Here is a 14,844-nt window from a genome sequence, read left to right as displayed (position 1 = left end):
AAATCATGAATGGATCTTTCTCGCTCTTCTCTCTCTCTGTATGTGCGTCCATGCAGAGGGAGACTTTCGAAGAATGGTCAAATTGTTGTCAGTGACCTTGAGCGTTCCTACTGTTTGATATTGGCCACATTAAAAATATAATGACAAAGGTATAATTAAATCTCAAGTTTTTCAGAGTAAACACAGCCACATTTCAGCGTCAGAGCTTCACACAGAGGCAAAGAAATGTCTACCTCGCTGTACTGAGGCTTGCCGTCCTCCCAGAGACACTCTAACAGTTCCAGTCTGCTAAAGGAAAGGTCAGAGGTCACGGCCCGACTGTGACGTCTACCGCTCCGCATCTCACAAGCAACCTGCACTGCGGCTCCTGTCACTCTGGCAGAGAGAGGATGAACGGGAAGACAAAAACAAAAATTAGAAAAAATGGCATGCTGCAGATTAAATAAATTTTACATGAAAAACCTTTGAGACATGAAACAAACCTGCAGGCAATTTGACTTCTCACAGTTTACTGTGCTTCAAAAAGTCTTTTTTTTTGTTTGTGAGCAGCATCTTAGTCAGAAAATTCTGCAGTATCATCAACTGACTCTTCTCTCCTTCGCATATGAAATTTAACACATGAAATCACCCATCACAAATCCCTCCCATCTGTTTTTGTTGTGACAGGAAATTAGGTGAAAAGCTATGTGAATCATCACTAACTGAAGATAAAATATGTGTCTGTGTTTTTTTTACCTGAGATGGGAGTGTGGACAAGCCTTGGCAAAGCCTCCTCTCAGATGATGGAAGTCTCTCTCGCTGAACATGCTGTCCTTAAAGAAGACAAGCTCCCGAAAGAACACCTGAGACACCTGAGCCAATGAGAAGGCTCCGTCAGGCTTAGTAGGCGGGTCCTCCTGCAGCAGGGTTAAGGTGAGCCCGCCCAGGGTCAGTCGCAACAAAGCATCGGGCTTCAGCTGCTCCTGGCCGCTGTGTGAGCGTCCTGCAACATAAATTATGACAAAAAGGTCAAATGTCTGCATTGAGCGTTAACATGCAGGAACTGTAAATTAATATAATTTTGATGACAGAACAATGTTTGATATTTTAAACCAGATATAAACCCTTTTCTCAACAATGCAATGTTTTTATTTTTTCCTCTAAAAATATAAAATTAAAAAGTACCTATATAAAAATATAAAGATATAAGTACACACGCATCTACACAGTAAATGACATAACAGTGTTTACAGTATGTGAGTACATATATTTATATGAGTACTTTTTAAATGTTTTATTTTTCTATTTTATACATTCAGGGATGCTATTGTATATACTTTATATATTTATTTATGTATAATACTGTTAGAGAGGCCATATTGCACATTAAACACTGTCTTTTTTATCTTTATACATTATATATAGTTTTTGTTGCTTTATGTGAAATGTAGATGTGAATGTTTTATGTTTAAATATCTCCTGTTGTTGTGTTTGATTGTGAATGTAACTGCCATATCACGTATTTTTCTTAAGAATCAATAAAGTATCACATTACCTCTGGTCTTTGCTTGGGGAAGACTCGACAGACAGCCCGCTACAGGATACCTCCTGGGACAATTCATCATGCCCTGGCAACAAAAATTAAAATGGAAATCAGACTGCTAGTGATCTGATAAGTGCATTTAAAAGTTCCAGTTCTGTGGTCACGGCTAGATGGTAACCCTAGATTTGTGAAACTCTCATGAGCTGCTTTAAAATATTCTTGTCTTACTTTTTTACTGTGGGGCAATGCTGTTGTTCAAGACTGGTTAGCTTCAGGCACAAAAAGTGCTGAGGGTAAGGGTTAGAAAAATTAATGGTTTGGGTTAAAATGATCCCCTGAAACATAAAATCACGTGAAAGTTTGGGCAAATCTGGAGCCACCATCTACGACACAGTTGTGTGTTTGTTGATTTTCACTGAGAGTAAGGAAAGTCAGAGGGCACTTAATTACATAAAATATCTTGTGCTAATCGCCATTCCGCTATTTGTAAACACCTGCACAAAGCCCTAAATAAAATAAAATAAAATAAAATAAAATAAAATAAAATAAGGGAAAGCTAACTTTATCTAGAATTGATCTTTTGCGTTATAAATCACTTTATTTAAGACATTTGTATGAAATCTGTCATAATTAGCATATGACTTTTGAGTTAAGACCAAAAACGTGTTTTCTGGGGTCACGGTGTCCTTGACCTTTCATCTTTAACCACCAAATTTTAAGTTCTAAGTTCAGTTCATCCTCGATTAAAAGTGGACGTTTGTGCTAAATTGGCGGAAACTCCCTCAAGGCATTTTGAGATATATAGTTTAAGAAAATTAGAGGGACATAAGGTCACAGTGACTTTGACCTTTTGACCATGATTATCTCATCTTTTCATCATTGAGTCCAAGAGGACATTTGTGCCAAATTTGAAGAAATTCCCTCAAGGTATTCCTGTGATATCACGTTTGCAAGAACGGGATTGACAAATGTACAACCTGAAGACATAATGACTACAGCCATCGCTATTGCTGGCACAGAGGCAAAGACATATTAGTTTTTTTTTTAGTAATACCAAATGATGAATATTGATGATATAGAAATTAAAGCTTTCAGTGCTAATTAAGGAAAAAGAAAATAATCTCCCATTATTTGATGTTTTTTCAGCTTTACAGCAACAGTTTTTCGACACATGTCTGTCTGCCAAATGCTTACACACACACACACACACACACACACACACACACACACACACACACACACACACACAGACGACAATACTGCAGGATGTGTGAAGCTGGCCAGACTGTGTGTAGAGGACTCCATATCACTGTCTGACATCTCGCTGCCGGAGCGCACAGACGTCACGCTACTTGTCATCCCAGCAGGACCCATGGAGTAAAACATTTCTGTGGGTACGTACACACACACACACACACACACACACACAGTGTCAAGTCATATACTACAATGTACACAAACACTTTAGGGCACATTGCTGCGAGGACAGGTGCAGCAGGAGTGTTTTCATGTTTTCTGAATCATTTCTAGGTCAGCACCAACACTAAAATTTAAAACCACCACGCCAGCAGAGGTTTCTCAGAGGTTTTTAACTGAAAGCCAAAAACAACCAAAAACTGTGTCTTTGGATTTTATGCAGCCTTGCTAAATACAGATTCCCTGCATCCTGAAATTTACAAGGCAGGGAGGGCGGAGCTTTTGAGGTTATGACGTCTCTCAGACAGAGAGGTTATAACTGGACCTTTGCTGTACCTCCATTCTCCAGGCCGGTGACGTAGGGCTCCAGGTCGGGCTCAGTCTCCCACTCCCTGTCTCTGGGACTGGAGCCCAGCTGCTTACTGAGGTCCTCCTCAATCATACGCAGGTCGTCTGAGTCTAACGGACGGCTAAGTGCGCCACCACATTTTGTCTCTGTCTCTGGGGGAGAGAGGACAGAGAAACAGATTTATGAGTGTGTGTGAGAGAGAAAGGGACAGAGGCTGAGGGTGACCTCACATTTATGAGGCATTTAAAGATGTCTGTGATCTTACCCTCTAGCTCTGACCTAGAGAGGAAACAGTACAGCCTTATTGTCTGGGTCTGAGTGCTCAGAGTCCTCCTGCTTCTGAGTTTTACATTATGTATTTCTTTTGTGAGTGCATGCATGAATTTAACCATAATTGGTACATTTTACTCATCATAAGACCCCAGTGTGCTGTTTGTTAGTCTAAACCATAATCAGACAGGCACAAAAAGTCATCTCAGATCCAACCCATGTTTTTCACCCTGAAAATCAGCTCCTCCCCTCCGGCAGACAGTACAGAGTCCCCCTAAGCAGACACAACTGGTTCCAAAACTCCTTTGTCCCACTATCCCATTAAAGCCCTCAACACCACCCAAGCTGAACATGTATGATTGTATTTCTTTGCTGTTCAGCAAACATATGTGCATTTTTTCTTGATGTACATGTAAATTTGATGAATGAATGTATTTATTGTCTTTGAATTGTTGCATTTTTACTGTGTATGTATTGTTTTTTATACTGCAGACACAGACATCAAATTGTGGTCACATATAAAACATTTTTCTTTTTATTTTATTTAAAGATTATTTTTTGGGCTTCTAGCTTTTCATGAATAGGACTTAAGCTTAAGCTTTAAAGTGGAAGAGAGAGGGGATGACATGCAGCAAAGGGCAGATGCCAGAATCGAACCTGCAGCCCCTGCAGCAAGGACATAGCTTCTGTACATGGGGTGCCCGCTCTACCAACTAAGCTACTGGGAAATTGGCCATTAAATGCTCCACATATGGAGCATTTAATGGCAAATTTCAGGGGTAACCCAGGCCTTTGATTGGTGCATGTACATCGCAGTGTTTTACTGTACCAGTGTCTATGCAGAGGGCTGCCAGCAGGTCTGTCAGATGGGTTATTTGATCAGGAGACAGCAGCATGTGGACACAGCCCACCTTCCCATCCAACTCCAACTGATGGCAGAGAGAAAGACACAGAATACAGAAGTCAGTATGAGTTGAATCATTTTTTCACTATTTTTCATATGTAATCCAAAATCGGAAAATTATCACATATTTCGTATTCATGTACAAAAAAACAACAGGCTTGTTTTTTGTTCTTCAACTTTATGATCAAGTCAAAAACAGGGAATTAACACAAATGAAAAGGTCACAGACTGAATTTGATTTTGTTATTCAATGCGTCCAATTTGTCTGACCAAGAAGTTGCTGACCTCTTTCTGTCTTACACTTGATAAATCTGCAGCAAATACACTTGAGCAACTGTAGAACCTGATTTAATGTAATGAATATTCGCTTGAACATCATGCAGCAAACAGTGTAAAACACTTTATGTGTGTACACTGACAGGAATGGGAACGCTTCCGAATCTGCCAAATAATCATTCTGTTTTTAAGATTTCTCCAGTATCAAAGCTATTCAGTGATAGTTGTTAGTACATCCAGTGGTACTCATGTTGCTGCCTACAGTCTTACTCACTGTATCCATGGCAACATTATACCACCTGTTTCTTGTAAGAGATAATCTTTTCACACATGTAAGGACTTCTGAGCCATTGCAGAAGTGTCAAGTGCAAGACAAGTAGAAATCAGTAACTTCCTGGTCACACAAATTGGACACATTCAATAACAAAATCAAATTGGTTCTGTGACCCACTTTGTCTTGTCCTATTCTTACTTTTTTGTGTAGGATTCATAAATGAATAAAGACATTATGGAGCATTACTTACTTTAAGATGTTGGATTTCCAACTGAATATGAAAAGAACAAATGATTCTGTTGCATTTGCTGACCCTTCATGATACACAGTGTGCGCGCGCACACACACACACACACACTCACACACACACACACACACCTTTGGTCCAGGCAGCATGTCGTTCTGTTTGATCTTGACGGTGGTCTCGATGAAACCAGAGCAGCTTCCTATGAGCAGCGGCTGAGATGGAGGACAGGGAGCGGCTGTTGGGGGCTTTGCCTCTTCTTCTTCTTCGTCCTCTTCCTCCTCATCATCTTCTTGTTCCTCCTCCTCGTCCTCTTCTTCTTCTCCTTCACTTGCTGTGGCTGATTCAGGCTGTTCCTCTTCATGAGGACTCTAAAAAATGAGGAGAAACATGTAAGCATTTCTGGTTGCAAATCATATTGTTGTTCATCTCAATACATTATGATTATTCCTAGTTTTTACTTTGTTACTATTTAAAAGTAGGAAGTGAGAAAAGTCCATCTTGTTCACTGTGGGAGCAAGATACTGATTTATCAAAATCTGACTAGCTGCAGTTTTGTAGTTAGTTATAGACCCTTTAATCCACATCATCTCCTCCTGGGCTGCTTATGCTGTGCCACAAAATGCTGTGTAATTGAATTTCTTAAGAAATATTCCTTGATATTTTTAGTTTTTAGTTTGCTTAATCTTTCAAGATCCTGCTAATAGGTGGGTGGATATGCAAGTTATACACATAAATTAATAAATGTGTGAAAGACACAAAAAAAAAAGACACAAAGATTACGCATGAAGAATCCTCAGCAGAGAGGTCTCCATCACCTGCACTGTGCCGGTGCTGTCGTAGAACAGCTGAACAGCGCTCAGCTGGAGGATCTTGTGCAGGAAGGCGGGCGGCTGGTGGATGTCGACAGGCACGGCAGTCTGACTGGCTGGATCTCGCACCGCCTCGTCAAAGTATTCCAGCCTAGAGCACCATGCAAGCAAAGAGAAGTTAAATTTAAGTCAGTGCGTACAGGAAAAAGTCACAGCTGCATTGTGACAGCAAAAGAAAAATGCTTAAAGGCCACAGGTATATTATTTTGAGAAATTGTCAGTTGTCAAAATACTAATGGAAAAAAATCCTACCATGGTTTAGACTGGCATACTGGACAATAGAAATGACAAGTAGCACTTAATATTTTGTCGCAGTGTTGCTGAAGAACAGTTCTGCTGTCAGCACTCTCTTTGGTAAACACTACCTCTGTGAAATGCCTCACAAGACTCAAACCAGTTGCTCAGTTAAAAATCTAGCTTTTGAGATGGCAGGGCCTTCCAGTCACTGACCCCAAATCAGCACAGCCACCGTCACAGACTTTGTCAATAAGCCACAAAAACAAACAGGGTTCAACAGTGTCACAGTGTCACAGTATCACGCGTTAAAATGTGTCAACAGTCACATGAGACGTGGCAAAGAAGGAAATAAACCGAAACCCTCAAGTGGCTATCTGGTCATTCATCAAGTAGGTATGTACTTGGAAATGACTGCAAATCAGTTAATTTCACTAATTTAGGTTTAATAATATTGTCACATGCATGTAATGTCATTAGGACTGACTACTGCAGTTAAAACTGTTGAAATGAGTTAAAAAATGCAGTTTAATATATTGTATCATTACAAACAATAAACTTTCAATAAATTATAATTACACAAGTCATGATCAATATTTCATCTATGTTTAAAAAAAAACCAATTTAACTATGTGGCTCTGCACAGCAACAGTGGCCACATATTCATCAGTGTCAAAGTCACGGCCTCCCCTCACATCCCACATTGACGGCACCTTAACATGTGCAGCCTCTGATAAAAGCCCGTTCAGGTGAATGACCTCATCAATACTGATCTGTTTAAAATGAGCTTCACGCTGAGGCTGTCTGACTATTCAAGGCCAAGGAGTGCAAGTTCATAACTGCAGCAGGGGCCTCTTCTCCTTATCTGCTGATGAGCAGAGAGAAGATGAAATCTAATTCTTGGCTTCCATTTAGTTTTCCCTCTCCCCCGACTGTAATATAAGTGCTGATGTGGGAGAGCTACAATATCACAGAATCACATTTTAGCACCCTCTTGTGAGTGATAAAAAAGTGAAATACAGCAATAACATGAGCTGTGTGTATAAATTTGGATGCTTTGCTTGACAGAAAAGATTTTGAAATGATGCTGACCACTGTGTTTCAGCTTCTGCTTCAACTCTGTCACATAAAGCATTCACTTTGTGTTTCAGTTTCAGCTCACTACCGAGGTCTGCAGGACACTTTTATACCTTTATGACCATGGCCCATTTAAATGAACACTTGTTCACACATGTACTTTGACAAAGAGGCCCACATCGCAATGTTACCCAATCGCTGTGGCAGTGAAATGAGGAAAGGTTTTTGCACATTTTTAGAAGTGAGAGTCAAAGAAGCACAATTAAAAACAAATGTCAATTATATAAAACACCTGTAAAAGAATTTTTAAAAATTACAAGCGTCTTCTATGTTTTTACACTGAGCAGGTCTCAAAAAACACTGAAAAAAAACAGTTTTTTGTCTTTACCAAAGAAACCGGAGTAGAAATGAGGTCGAGAGTGGGAGATTTCTTTGTTTCCCAGTTAAACAAGGAAGTCCTTTTCTTTGCAATTCTATCGAACATAAAACAATTGTTTATCTTGAAAGGCAATCATGAAAGTAGCTGTGTAGCTTTGTGTGCACTGCCTTCTTATGTAGAACAAAGTGAGTCTTTTGTGTTGAGCTTTCTTGTGTTTCTAAAGCAGTGAAATTCATTAAAAGGCCACTCAGGTAGGCTTTACTATAAATATATACTTGCCAAATGAACTGTAAAAGTGACCTTTGAAGTTGCACCGGAGCTGCTCTCTATCTGCATGTTTCCGCAGAAAAGTATCATAAGTAATGTGATTCTGTTTTTCAGGATGTTCCCATTACTATTTCAAAATTACCATTAAAATGGTATAAACACCAATTGTGTAAATGCTACAGTTACTGTAGTATTCTAAAAACAGTTGGTATTTTTCGAACACAAAATAAAGGACAAAAAATCACAAAGGAGGTGCACTATTAAAAAAAGGAGTCCTCTTTTTCTTCTTTGTGGCTTTTTTATTCCATTGCTGTAAAGATGGTATTTTCATTAAACTAGGCTGTCTATGCAGAAGAAAGACACAAAATAGTTTTAAAATTGGTGCTGAGAAAACAGATAAAAAGGGCTGGGGCATTCGCTTTTACTCAAGAGGTAGAAAATTGACAACTGCCACAATGAACTGCATCGAATCAGCTCAATAAACGCTCCTGCTGGTGACGTAACGCAACAAATGCTCACATATTACTGTTTAATAGTAAATTAAAATATGTTTCTGAAAACAATTTAGGTACAAATAGACAACGCAGTAACAGAATCTTGGTATCTAATCAGCTCTGCTTCGAATTGCAGTTTAATCTGACTATTTTCTGCGTGTGTTATTGCGATACAGGGCACAGTTTAGTTCACAAACTCTTGCAATACAGTCAAACAGTGCACCAAAATATGTTTTAGAAAACATATTTGGCAAGAAACGGGCAATACAGCAACAGAATATAGGTTTATATTTGATGTACACTGCCTAATTTAACAATGTGATTTGAGTTTGATCTGAATTTGAGAGAGAGAGAGACCATTGCGGGTCTCTCTCTTGATCCAACTCTATACTCTCTTTGTTGCTGGAGGCGGGCAAACAAAAATGCAAAAACTTACAATCTGCCCTACAGCTGGCGAAAATTTCCCAGATTACAAAATTTGAGCCAAGAGATGAGCAGTTAGATGTAGGCACTGGTATGACGGAGGGAAGTTTAGCACAGTTTATTTTCACATACTACCCACATTTTTATGATACACAGCGGACTGAAAATTGATGTCCCTGTGTGAGTTATTTTTTTTAAAAGCAAGTTAGGACATACCGTTTGATGTGCACCTCTAAGGCAACACCTGTTTCCAGGTCCAGGGGCTGGTGCTCGATGCGAATGATAGTGTCTATAAAGGTGACTTTAATACGACGTAGGACTGCAAACACAGAAGACATGAGAGACATGCAGAGGTTTATCAGCTCTGATCTTTCAAATCATCTCCTTTTAACTGTATGCGTGTTCAGACTGGAGTTTTCATTGGAAAAATATCCCCATTATTACAGTCAGAGTAAATATTATTACAGTGAGGAATATTTGATGACTATGTTAACACACTGTCACTTCTTTGCAGAGCCAGTGCACACACAGCTTTGACTCACCCGTCTCAATGGTTTGTGCAAACATCTCAAGCCCCTCCAGCTGGGCAGGCGGCTCCTCGGACGCCTCCGGAGGGTCCTTCAGGCACTCCTGAGCCAGCTGCATGCTGGAGGTCATGCTTGATGACCAGCCTTGGGAGTCCCAACCCCCACCTGAGTCCAAGCAAAACAACATGGGATTCAGTGACGTCTTGCACTTTGACAGAGACGCAGTGACAAGTGTGCACTTTTTACATCCAATGCAAACACCATTAAACTCCTGTATATGTGACATAAAATTAACGTTTTGCACATGGAGATCCAGGTTGGCCCTCCTGAGCTTTCTGCAGACCAGTATAGAGCTGAGAGCATTAGTTCATTATTGTCAGGATAAAATGATGATTGACAGGATAATTATAAAGTAGCAGCCTACAGTGTAAGAAAAGCAGTAAAGGAGCCAAAAGGGGAATAAATTGCAACACACAAGTTGAAGTAGCTGGCTGGACTGCATTTCACAAGAGTTGTACCTTGTCTGATTTCAGGCTCAAAGTGCCAAAAAAAAATACATGAATACATTTGAAAAACTCAACAGTAATGTCTCTTTCCAGAAATCACGACTGTTTTACTCAAGATAATGCACAGATCTTGTTGTAAGCAGCTTCCTGTAGGAACTATTTTCCTTTTATCAAACTATTAGATGTAGTAGAAAAAATTTTAATTAAAAAAAAAACCAAATAAATCTACCTTGTACCTTGTACACCCACCAACCGAATTACTGTGCAGGAGGAGTGCATCGTCTGTTAGCTCACTAGGCACCACTGACATTGCTAAAGTCACAGCTCATTTGCAGAAGAGGCCATCAATTTTAACATCTCGCGTTGTCACAAGTATGAGCCTTTAGTCTATTAGTAGATGTACAGTTCTTTCTGCATGCTGATCCAGTTGGCAGGTGTAGATTAGTAGACAGAAAATAGTTCCTACATGAAACTGCTCACAACATTATGGATTCTCTTGAGTAAAAAGGCCATGATTTATTGAAAGAGACATTGCTGTTGAGTTTTTCTTGTTGTGAGTGCGAGGGAGTTCATTTTGAGAACCAAAAACCGAGGGCCATTTGGTTCAAATATATTGGAGAGAAAGCAGACATCTCTATGGCTGATATCTAGACTGATAAACAGAGCAACAGGTAAGATGAAAAATATGTGTTGATCTCTTTAAAATAATCATGATGAATCATTTTAGTTCTTTTTTGAACAAAAATGCAAAAGTACTCAGCTACTCAAATGTAATGATTTGTTGCTGTTTATTTTCACATATGACAGTTAAGTGACTGTTTTGATGTTTTTGCTCTAACAAAATAATCAATATGGTTATGCCAGCTTGGGATCTAGAAAAAAGGGAACAGAACATTTTGTTAAAAAAGAAAAAAAATGCATTTATTAAGCAAATAAGGGGCAGATGAATTGATTAGCTGCAGCCCTAGACCAAAGCTTTGATTACAAGATCACATAATGTTCTGGACCTGTAGCACATCCTAATGTATTCATTTCTCACTAATGCACTTAAAAAACAGATCTTACCAAACAGACACTTATCTATGCTCGCCTGCATAGCAAGGGCTCTACATGTGGAATAGATTGAGGAAAACAGTAATCATATTTTTGGGCCACACTTATCAAACTGAGACAGCTTGTGTGCATGTGATTAAACCTGGAAAATCCCCTCACTAAATCTGTGCCTGACTAATGCATGTCCTGTGTTTTAAGTGCAGTTCCTGAGAGGAAACCCCAGCATGACCCAACAAGTTGTTTGCTAGTGAACTTACTGGTTCGGTACTTGGGTCGACATGTTATCTGAAGACCAGAAACTTCTAAGGTGCAGTGATCAGTCAGGAGAGCTTGCCAGGGGATGGTCACTGCGATGCTGCTCACAAAGCCATCCACTATCTCCAGAGGAGCCCCGAGAGACTCCAGAAGCTCATTGACCGCCTGGAGAAAAGAAGAAACAGACAGTATTAATGAAGTATATTAGCGTATAGCCTCTTAAGATGAACCACCTCATTTTCGAGGGGGTCCAACATAAAACATACAATACGCTACATTACAATAGACACAATCACAACAGCATACATACATGCCTCATTTACTGACCCACCCCGTCATCATTCCCATAAGCCCACAATACCTGCACATAATAAAAAGGATATATGAGCTAAAAAACAGCTGGTGCATCAATATTAGGGGTCAAAAGGTAATCAGCCTGGCTGATTATGGAGGCCGATATTTGGCTTTTTGACAATTATATATAAATGCATTTTAATTTTAATGATCACCTATAAAATTAATGAATTAAAAAGTGCATAGAAAGTGTCAGCATAGGAGGAACTTTTATTTTGTGAAACCTCAGGGAGCTATTTTTATTTATTCATTTTTATTTAAATTTTCACTTGACTTTATGAAATAAAGTTGCAGGAACTTGCTGTATATGATGCTGAAAGTCTAAGTTTTGATTAAACATTTGCAAAAGGCATTTAAATGAAGTTTAATATTGACAAACAGATTCATTTTTATTGTAATTGTAGTTGGGTAGGTGTAGGTGTCATTATATATTGGATAATAATTTCCTTAAGAGGTGTAATGAGTTAACTGTTCTTATATCAGTTGGTAAATTATTCCAGTCAGAGGGAGCTTTGAATTTTAAGGCACGTCTGCCAATTTTGGGAGTTCAGGTAATTAAAACATAAGGTTGTTGTGTATGTGTAAGTGAGCATGAGGATATCTATGGTATCTGGTGATGCTTTAAATATGAGAGATAATTAAAAAAAAATACATCTGAAAATGCTTTGGAGCCAATGGTAATGTCTTTGAGCACTGAGTGGCATTGGTGTAATGTAACAACGCAATAATACTATTTTACACTGCTTAAGTATCTTTTCAAAGTATTTGTACTTTACTTGAGTTTTTATATTTCTGTCTACTTTCACTTTTACTACATTTCCTAAATAAAATGTATACTTTTACTCCAATACAATACAACCAATACAAGCATTTTAATTACTTGCTGCAAAATAGGAAAGAAACTGAGGAAGAGAGGAGGGGGCGGATTTTGTTCGTTATATCCTTTCAATTTAAAAAAAAAAAGACCTTGTTTTTCTTCAAGTATATTATAGGCTCCATTTTTAAGGTAATGTGTTACAAAGACAGTAACTTTCTAATTCTCATAATTGTGACTGCTTGCCTTTTTCATTAACAGTATGTCCTTGTACTTCTACTTTTAATACTTAAGCACATTTAGTATCATGAAATTACTTTTGATACGTACCATAAATATCAGATAATTAAGACTTTTCCTCAAATAACACTCTAATAGGCAACTTTAACTTCTACCAAAGTTATCCTCTAAGACATCTGTACTTTTAGTCAAGTATAGCTTTCAGGTATTTCATCCACCAAAAACTTAAAATTATACAAAAAAGAAAAAACACCAAAAACTTTCTAATTAAGAAAACAAAACCCCAAAATCAGAATTGTTTAAAATAATACTAAAAAAATGTACTTAAAAATATTTTAAAACGAATAAAAAACCCTCAAGATTATAAACAAAATTAAAAATATCACCACCCAAAACTCAACATTATTATAAGACACAAATGTTTATCAAAACAGTTGGCAATTAATTTTCTGTGAATCATCTGATTGATTAATGAACTAATCATTGCAGCTGTACTTGTATAAACTGTTTAGTAATTTAATGTATAGCAAGACATATTTACAAACTGTTGTTTATGTTTTTCTATGTGAAAATCTTAATGTTTAAAGAAACTAAGCTGTCAGACATATGTAGTGAAATAAAAAGTACAATATTCCCTCTGAAATGTAATGGAGTAAAAGTAAAGTGTAAAGAAAATACTCAAGTATAGTACAAGTGCCTTGCATTCATACTTAAGTACAGTGCTTGAGTAAATGTACTTGGTTAAATTCCACCACTGATTATAACCTTAAAATAACAAAGTTTAAGGCGAGACTTTTGCACAGGACTGTATAAAGCACAGGAAGTGTGAAGCAAACATGGTAGGGGGGAATACATCTGTTGTGAACGTTAGGGCACTGGGAAGAGGTGCATTTAATCTGTGGAGGTGGTGATGTGTTCCCCATAAGTGCATTTCGTCGAAGAAATGCGAGCTCGGCTCAGAGCATGACGCTGGAGATTGTTGTTGAACTCGAGAGCAGTTGCGAAACAGTCAAGGGTGCACGAGCCCGACAAAAATACACACGATGGCTGCTGCTAGCGTGAAGATGACAGCCACCTCTCTGTTCCCCAAACTCACCCAGACATCGAGGTTGATTTCCTTGATGACCCCGCTACCGTTGTACAGGTCCAAGCCCAGCTGGTCCAGGCTCAGTCGCTCCTGCAGAAAGTGACCGAGGTAGTGCTGTAAGAGGTACCGACAGGCCCGCTTCTTGATTGAGCCTGACCAGGGGAAAAGCCAGCGAGACATAGGGCCAGAGAGAGCGGGGAGAGGGAGCGAAGAGGTGGCGGAGGAGAACGAGTACGAGTACAGTCCTCTGGAAACTGCATAACAGACTAACACAAAGTGAGCAGAAACAAGGAATGAGCCTCAGCTAGCTACAGGGGGCTAAGGAAGGGGCAGACCGTAACTCTACTTCTCCCCTCGCCTTGACACCAAAACTCGGAAATCCTTTGTGTCAGGACCGTCGAGACTCCCCCGCTACTTGACGAGACGTTACTCCAGCTGTCGGTAGCTGTCTCGGCTCATAATTTCGGTACGTTTGTGTCGAATTGGAGCGGCAGGTCCCGTTGGTGCGTATCTCTTGTTTCAGGGTTGTTTATTGTTATCATACGCCAACTGCTGGTATGGTGAACGTAAGTGCGTCACGCGTCACAGTGACGACAGACAAAACCCGGAAAAAGAAAGATATGACGCCACCGGAAGCCATCTTTGTAGTTTTTTTGTAAATCTGAACCAGAATCGATATCACACGTGCTTTCTCTATGTATTTTAATATTCAAAATATTAAATCTATTTTATTTTCAACATTTATTATGCTTGCTTTTGATTTATTTTAAATGTAAAATGGCAACACATGGATGAGAACAGAAAGACAGACAAAACCAAGGGACTGCACTTTATTTATCAGAGTAGGAAGTGGCTAAGGGGTGACTACACGGGGAAAATCAGTCTTGCAGCCAACTTTTGAAAATTCCCTGGGGTGCAAAAAGCATGTTTTTCATAGGCCGCGATTGTGAAGAACACTTCTGTTAAACTGGGCACACCCAAATGGTGCGAGGCCCGGGGCCGACCCA

General features: G+C 39.1%; 1 protein-coding gene across 1 annotated transcript in view; it reads right to left on the bottom strand.

Annotated features, from left to right (window-relative positions):
- atg2a (autophagy related 2A) overlaps positions 1–14,362 on the bottom strand; it is a 36,511-nt gene extending 22,149 nt beyond the window's left edge. The window contains exons 1-12 of the mRNA XM_042492996.1: positions 13,847–14,362; positions 11,345–11,507; positions 9,544–9,693; positions 9,218–9,320; positions 6,074–6,218; positions 5,390–5,626; positions 4,387–4,486; positions 3,275–3,439; positions 2,771–2,910; positions 1,535–1,607; positions 736–982; positions 234–375 (exon numbers count right to left, since the gene is read on the bottom strand). Coding sequence (XP_042348930.1) covers positions 234–375; positions 736–982; positions 1,535–1,607; positions 2,771–2,910; positions 3,275–3,439; positions 4,387–4,486; positions 5,390–5,626; positions 6,074–6,218; positions 9,218–9,320; positions 9,544–9,693; positions 11,345–11,507; positions 13,847–14,017 — 1,836 coding nt within the window. The 5' untranslated portion in view covers positions 14,018–14,362. The remainder of the gene's footprint in view (positions 1–233; positions 376–735; positions 983–1,534; positions 1,608–2,770; positions 2,911–3,274; positions 3,440–4,386; positions 4,487–5,389; positions 5,627–6,073; positions 6,219–9,217; positions 9,321–9,543; positions 9,694–11,344; positions 11,508–13,846) is intronic.
- Between the last annotated feature and the right edge of the window lie 482 nt (positions 14,363–14,844).

Source organism: Plectropomus leopardus, chromosome 9 (assembly GCF_008729295.1).
Source record: "Plectropomus leopardus isolate mb chromosome 9, YSFRI_Pleo_2.0, whole genome shotgun sequence".
NCBI classification, from domain to species: domain Eukaryota; kingdom Metazoa; phylum Chordata; class Actinopteri; order Perciformes; family Serranidae; genus Plectropomus; species Plectropomus leopardus.
The sequence above is the reverse complement of the archived record's forward strand: the minus strand, read 5'-3'. Positions and strand labels throughout refer to the sequence as shown.